Source organism: Branchiostoma floridae, chromosome 10 (assembly GCF_000003815.2).
Source record: "Branchiostoma floridae strain S238N-H82 chromosome 10, Bfl_VNyyK, whole genome shotgun sequence".
Taxonomy (NCBI): domain Eukaryota; kingdom Metazoa; phylum Chordata; class Leptocardii; order Amphioxiformes; family Branchiostomatidae; genus Branchiostoma; species Branchiostoma floridae.
In genome coordinates, this window is record NC_049988.1 from 5,615,078 (window position 1) to 5,623,385 (window position 8,308).

The 8,308-nt window shown below is 43.9% G+C and overlaps 1 protein-coding gene across 1 annotated transcript; it reads left to right on the forward strand.

Moving 5' to 3' along the window:
* The first annotated feature begins 528 nt into the window (after positions 1-528).
* On the forward strand, positions 529-1,194 carry LOC118424293 (tigger transposable element-derived protein 3-like). The gene has a single exon (XM_035832841.1). It carries the CDS (start codon positions 529-531, stop codon positions 1,192-1,194), a length of 666 nt encoding a protein of 221 aa, XP_035688734.1.
* Positions 1,195-8,308: the final 7,114 nt, after the last annotated feature.

Here is an 8,308-nt window from a genome sequence, read left to right on the forward strand (position 1 = left end):
ATTTGCAATTCGCTTAGGCGCAAAAATCGGCTAGTTGCAAAGAATTCTGAAATCCAAAACCATTTCCCATTAGCGCCATTGTATACAGCACCCCATATTTGCAAAGCCCAAATCGGCTAATCGGGAAAAAAATTTCAAAATGCAACACATTTTGAACCCAAAATACGCCAAACAAATCGTCAGAATCGGTAGGAATGAGCCGACAAAAGGTTGTATAAAGACATTAGACCGCCAGAAAGATCGAAGTTGTCTGTTTTGAGTCACAAAGGAGCGCGGTTTCTATTGAAATTTGCGTTGATAGGAACCGGTCCGGGGGATCAGGCGCGTGTCGGCACTTCATAAGAGGGCGCGCGTGCCGGTTCATGCCGCCAATGGCGGCGTTTTGCCTTTGTGTTCTTTGGTGGTTCTGCTTCAAAGACGGCTTCCTTTCTCAGACAACTCATTTCTACTCAATAAAAACGCGTCTTTACCTGTGTACTGTCTCAGTTTTATTGAGTTCGTTCCGAGTGCAACACGTTCCTTATCGACATGTCCTTCAACACGCCACCGAGGAAGAGAGTGGAGCTAACCTTAGCCGATAAAGTTAAGGTAATCCAGCTCCTGAACAGTGTTCCAAAGATGTCGCAGACGGAAGTGGGGAAGAAGTTTGGAGTTTCGACGTCGCAAGTATGCAGGGTGAATCAGAACCGAGAGGCCATCCTGAAGCAGTGGGAATCCAACAGCAACCCTAACAGGAAGAGGAAGCGAGAGGGCAAGAGTGGAGACGTAGAAGAGGCTCTCTGGCGGTGGTTCGTCAATGCCAGATGGAAGGATTGCCCACTCAACGGCCCCATCCTGATGGAGAAGGCCAAGCAGCTGGCAGCAGGCCTTGGTGTCCATGACTTCGAACCCACCGAGGGATGGCTGGGCAGATGGAAGAAGCGGCACAACGTCAAGTTCTTCAGAGCGCACGGCGAGAAGAAGGACGCAGACACGCAGTCGGCGGAGGACTGGGTAAGAGACGTTCTGCCTACCATTCTAGAAGAGTACGACAGTGAAGACGTCTATAACTGCGACGAGACCGGCCTTTTGTATCGCGCACTACCGAGGGGGACATTGGCTCAGAAGACAGAGAAGGTGTCCGGAGGCAAGAAGGCCATGGACAGAATCAGTGTCATGTTCTGCTGTAACATGACAGGAACCGACAAAAACTGACGCCACTGGTCATCGGAAAAAGCCAGACGCCGAGGTGCTTCCGAGGTCAGCGTGTTCCGCTACCATGGGAGAACAACAAGAAAGCCTGGATGACGGGCGTCATCTTCAAGAAGTGGGTGCAGAACGTCGACGAAGAGATGGGAAGGAGGCGGAAGAAGATTGTGCTTCTGCTTGACAACTGCACGGCCCATCCTCATGACATCCCCCTGAGCAACATCCGCCTGGTGTTTCTGCCCGCCAACACCACGTCACTGATCCAGCCGCTAGATCAGGGCATTATTCGGAACTTTAAAGCCCTTTACCGGTCTGAGATCATGAAGCGGGTCCTGCATGCCATCGACAACGAGAACATCGACAGCGCCCAGAAGTTCGCGAAGAAAACGACCGTCTTGGACGCTCTTTTCATGGTGAGAGAGTCGTGGAAGAGCGTGAAACAAGAGACGATCAAGAACTGCTTCAGGAAGGCGGGCATGACTACAGCACCAGAACAACAGGACGTTCCAGAAGCCACCGTGCCGGCCCCGGAGGGCATGACCCAGGAGGACTTTGAAGAGTTTGTTGACATCGATGCCGGTGAGGAGTGCACAGGCGATCCGACGGATGAGGAACTGTGCCAGGAAGTTCGTGAATCCAGAAATGCCACTGTCACCCCTGACGAGACCGAAGACGAAGAAGATGTGCTCCCTCCACCGACTTCAGCTAACGTGGACGTTGCCCTGGACGTCCTCCGGCGGTGGATGCAATTCCACGACTACAAAGACTACTCTAAGTTCGTGTATAAAATTCCCATTATTGATCATAAAGCAGTTTTGAATTTTTACATAAATTATGCAAATAAGTTCCTCATTACCATATTTGGTATCTGCTTATATTCCACCTATCATAATTAACATGTGTTACATGTATTGAGGTCCAGTTATTGAAAACAATGGAACTATACAATTTCCTCATTAATTATGCAAATGAAGTCCTCACTTGCATAACATGTATATCATTATGAACATCTTTGCCTAAGCTACCTGCATGCCTAAGATGCAGGCAATCCGTCGTTCCTTTCTGCAGTTATCCTCTTTGGAGTGTCTTGACAAAAACGCCCCTGCAGTTCCACAATTAAGCGTTAGGGGGCTGAAACTTGCCCCACTTTTTCATGACGCTAAAAGCTATCTACCACTTAAATGTCACGACTAGGGCTGTGTATCGGTACAGCGTACCGGTACAAAACCGGTTTTTCTTATTGGACCGGTCCAGAAAAACCGGACCTGAAAAAATTAGGTGGACCGGATGTTGGACCGGTTAGAAAATTAACATATTATTTGATCAGGCATTCACACGTTTTTGGCGCTTGCAGGTGGAAGAAAATAACAAGAGTGAAGTAGAGTAGAGTTTATAGTCATTTCTACCAAGTTTTACAGTCAATCGTACAGGTGCAGTTAGTGTTGTAGGATTTTAAGACGCCAGTGTAAGTCTTATACTCCACCAAACAGATTTCTTTGTAGTGAAATGGACCATTGGTATGAGTCATACTGAATCAGGTCCAGGTTCAGGTCCGGACCTGGACCTGATCCTTTGGACCTGAACCGGACCTGAACCTGAATTTTCTGTACCGGTACCCAGCCCTAGTCACGACCATATCACGTTCGTGACAAGAGATACATTGAAAAAACTGCTATGATAGAATATTCTCATTAATTATGCAAATGTACTCCTATTTTGCATAATTGGTATTTTATCTTGTACAACATTGTCTAAGGTACCTACATACCAAAAATCATGAAAACCCGTTGTTCCCTTCTTGAGTTATCCTCGTCAGAAGTTTTTGACAAAAATGCCCGTGCTATCCCAAAACTAGACGCTAGGGGGCCCAAACTTATGTCATTTCTTCCCGAGCACAAGAGCTGTCTAATACTAAAAAATCGTGACCATAGCATGTTCAGAACACCGAGATAGCAAAACCGGAAGTTGCGCTGCAGTACCAAGGGGAGCCGCTAGGGGGCCCAAAATCTAATCATTTCCAGCTTTCATCACACACTACCAACACACCAAGTATGAAACCAATCCATCCAACCGTTCTTGAGTTATCTTGTTTACACACACACAGACACACACACACACAAACGCGGGGTAAAATATAACCTCCATGACATTTCATGGAGGTAATAATGGTTTACTCGGATGTAACAGTTTATTTCGTGAGGAACTTTACAGAGTCATAGAAATCACTAATAGTTAAGTAACATTTTGCTGATGACCATCATGGATTAAACACATGCAGCATTACACTAGTTAAAAAAATGTCGATCAATAGCACTAATTACACTGGTTAAAAACATCGATCAACAACATTTATATGGAACACGACCGTTACAGGCCATACAGGTTCGAGACATTTAAATAAAAACTGTTTATAGAATATCACAGGATATTTTCATCCATATATAAACTTTTCAGGCTAATAGTTCATAACACAAAGAATATGTATCAGTCGAGGACAATAAGCGTAAAGTAGTCTAATCATGTGAGGAATAGTGCTGGCCTCATATCTGTCAGCCTTACAGCGTATAATGTCTAATTTCTGTGATGATCGTGTAGACCTTCCACTTATTTCCCCCCGAGAAGAAGGGAGAAGGTGTCTGAATTGCTCGGATGACTGCAGTGATCTGGCGAACCTCGTGGTTAAGGTTTCGCAACAGTCTTCGAGTGTGGGTAGGTCAAGGTCACATGTATTGGTGTAGGACGTAAAGTCAGGGCCTAAAATGATTCTGAAGGCACGTCTTTGAACAGATTCGATCTTCTTGTTGAGCACGCTGGGTAGTCCGGGGGCCATACGGGGGCACAATACTCTGTTATGAGACGGATGTAGGTGATGTAGACTTCGGTTGGGAGGCGAAAGTATTTGAGTTTACAAACGAGAAAAAGCCGTTGGCTGGCTTTTTATATACAGTGCTGACATTCGTATTCCACTTTAGCTTTGATTGAAGAATTTTCATAGATGGGACTTCTTGGAGTACAACATTACTGACTGTGAGCAGACGGGGGATGTTAGGGACTATGCTGAATTGTATTTGACCAGTTTTCCAAGTCAGGTAAGTCTTGTTGCAGGTGTGACGAACTAAGAGGTGGGTTCCGTACTTCCAGAATGTTCAAATCATCAACAAATTTCCAGCTCATATATTGAAGTGCTGCTCAGGATATTATTGATGAAACATTGGCGAAATATTACACATCTGGTGATGTGGTTTACGAACATGAAAAAGTGACAATCCTTTAGCTAAACGAGCACAATATGCAGTCATCATACAAACCTTGAAGTAACTGTTTGTATTTCAAAATTTGTAAAGAAATCGTGGTATGCAGTTCTAAAACTTACAAGGTAAGAATACGGCTTTACTGCATTATCAAAGATAACATACTATTCCAAATAACTAGCAAACTATTTAAAGGAAGCTCGAAAAAAATCTTTTGTAATCAACAGATAATAGGTGTGAAATATTAAATGTCCCTCGTGTGTGAAATTTTAGCTGTTGGATGGTGAACAGCTACAGTTCAAGAATTACAGTACAAAACATTTCATTTGTTTTTTTGCTCAACCAAAAGTTAAATCGTGTCTTTCTGAAGCGACTTGTGTTCAAAGGACGGTGATTCGGGGGCATTTTCTAAACCTAAAACGTGAATTATGAAGAGTCCATCTTGTCAACGGATAGTTGTTGTTTTTTTCAAATACAATTTAGGGACAGTCCAATTTTGCATATGAAAGAGGGTGGAGTGAAATGTGCCGAACTTGCTCATGATCAAATACCGGCCTTTCCCGTTTCAAGAATCTTAACAACAAAGAGTCAAACATTTCTTTGTGCCCGAAACTATATATGGTGGCGGTTCAATTTTGACTACCTTTAGTAATGATTGATATAACACATTAAACGACTCTCGCTGCCCACAACGCGTTTTCGCATATGAAAACAGTGTCTGCATGGCTTCATTACGTGACTTTCTCTTGGAGCTCAGCGGATATTGGCTGCTTTCTTAAAGCACGTCCAGCAAGCGATGGGACAAACATTGTGATTTTATAGAATGCCTGGACGTCTGTAGAATGCTTTGAACAACAATCTATATATCTATTCTAATCTTGGGTCGCTATAGGCAGGTGACTGCTATACATGTTGATACAGTAGAATCCTGTTAATTGCATGACCCCTTTGTTAATTGATTTTATGCAGTTATCCGGTGAAGTCAATTGATTAACCCTGGAAGACCAAATGAGTAATACAAACACTTCGTCAATTTTGATGTTTCTGTTTCCTTGCATAGACTCGCTGTTCCTTTGTGGTGCTGACGTCAGGCAGAGCCACACGCCACACTTTTAACCAGAAACCACATGTCTCTGTGACCAAACTTTAGACAATTTGATGCCATTCTACATAATCTTGTCATTTAATTTTTGTTGTTTTGATTATTTTTATCATATATCTCCAGGTTAGTATACCATATGCTGTGAGGTTATTTCATGCAGATATCAGACTTATGCCATAATGTCTTTTGGAAAATTATGCAATTATGTCATTTTATTTATACTGGGATTAATGTGAAATGATTTGGGTTTTCAGATTTCTATGCAATCCCCTAATACTGCATTTGGCCGCAATGCAATTAGATGGTGTCTACTGTAAATTCCCAGAGACATTGCATCACACCAGCTATGAATACAAGTTAAACTTCCTTGCTTTCTCTACTTTTTATCTTTATGCATATTGGGTCCATGTCGAGTCCATATTTTGATAACTGTGTGGAAATCAAAAGATTTTGAACACGGCGAGCGGCTAGCAACACGGTCGCTGTATGTGCACCGTGGCCGTAAAATGCAGCGTTACTGGATCTACTGGACCGGAAATCATTGTGTGGCTGCGGCAATGTTGGAGAAGTGGTCGCTATTTCTTAATGCTTATGGTCTCATTGATGAGTTTTTTTTCTTCCATAAACTTCTATGTTATAATTCGTGGTTTACATGGGCGCGTTCATAATGAAGCTATGTAAAAATTTAACAGATTTTTCATTCTATGTTGAGCACACTTACCCTATATCGTGGATAAAATTGCCAATATCAACTATACGTAAGTTAACCTTTTTTACAGCAATTACAAACTACGATTAGTGAATCCCCAAAAAGGCACTTTTTCGCTGTTGTTAGTGTACAGCCACACCATCTTCGTAGCCATGATTAACAGCGCCGCCAAAGGTACACGATCGGAAAACTGGAAGTTCGTGGACGATCTTTCAATGGTGGAAAGCAGACTTGTACATGAACCCTCACTCCTGCAGCACGACCTCAATGCCTTGGAACAGTGGACTTTTAACAGCCATATGAAACTGCACCCAAAAAAATGCCAAGTTATGCATGTATGGTTTGCAAAAGTTCCCCCTCCTCTCCCAACGTTATACATTGATGGTCACCCCCTTCAGCAAGTCACCGCTGCCAAGCTGTTAGGGGTGATAGTGCAGTCCGACCTGAAATGGAACGGCCACGTGAACCACATCATCAGTCAGAGTAGCAGACGACTCTTCCTCCTACGCCATCTCAAAAGATTCAAACTTCCCGTACCTGACCTGGTCACTGTCTACATAACCTACGTGCGTCCGCTGTGTGAGTATGCCTGCCCCGTCTGGAGTCCTGGCCTTACGTCGACCCAGACAGCCCAGATAGAGAGCATTCAGCGTCGCGCCTGTCGAGTTATCCTCGGTACAAGCTACTCAAAGTACTCGGAAGCATGTGACCTACTAGGACTACCCACACTCCATCAACGACGGGAACAGCTTACTAAGAAGTTTGGCTCCACCTTACTGCAATCAACAACATTCCGACAGTGGCTCCCACCGACCCGAGGTGAGACCAGTGGACGGTGTACCAGATCTCACAACAAACTGAACACTATCCATGCCAGGACGGAGCGGTATAAGAACAGTACCATTCCGCACATCGTCCGACTACTGAACTCATGAACTGTTCCGTTTTTACCTTATCCGTCGATTTTATCGGTCAACCGAATCTGTATATAAATCTGTATATATTTTAATACGTTTGATTTCTGTAAACGATTTTAAATGTCCTCGTTAAGTTGTCCATGTTACAACTATCTATGTTAGTACATGAGCAATTCAGGGCCAATTTCTGAGCCCTGCGAATCTGTACTTTTAATGGACCCAATAAACCATTATTATTATTATTCAGAACCCACGACTGTGTACCTCCGACCTTGCGCGCGGCTGCAAAACTTTACCTACTAATCTCTTCAGTTACAAACAAGCTATCACCAATCTAACTTTTGAGAACAGTTCCGCTAGCTAAAAGGGAATTTCTCGCCGATAAAAACACGCGTCCATGCAGTCGTTTATTTTCTGGCTCGGATCTCGGAGTAATACATCAATGAGGTTAATGGAAAAATTCAAGGGACCAACCAAAATTGCCACTTCATCACAACCTTCAAGAGATTCGATGAAGAACAGTTCAAACAAGACCTTGGAAAGGTACCTTGAAGCGCAATTTCTGTCTTCGATTCTGTTCAGGACATGTGGAGTGCATGGAAGTCACTGTTTGAATATGCCCCAATCAAGAAATTCCGTGAGGAACTGATTGCCCGACCTGGTTATCTGAAGATACGCCTAACCCGGGACCTCAACTCCCCCGCCCCTGTGATGCCCCATGTGGGGCCATTTGGGGGTAAATATATATATATAGATGTACGCAAGCTCATGTCCCTCGGAGACCAAGCAAGGTACACAGCTGAAAGAACACAAAAATCAACTGACTGGGAAACGTACAAGAAACTACGCAATCACACCAAGTGCGAAATTCTCTCCAGCAAACGCAACCACTACACCGACAACATCAACAATGGTTCCGTATCTGACTGTTTCAAGTATCTGTTGGGAAAGTCAAAGTCAGGTGACGTCACTAGCGTCAGCCCCTTCATCACAACATCAGCACTCCACGCCTTGTACAACGCCATCTTTCTACCTCACATGACGTATGCCTGCACGGCATGGACACTGCTCCAGATCAGGACCTACAGAAGATACAAACCATGCAGAACCGGGCGGGAAACTAATTCTTAAGCTCCACACA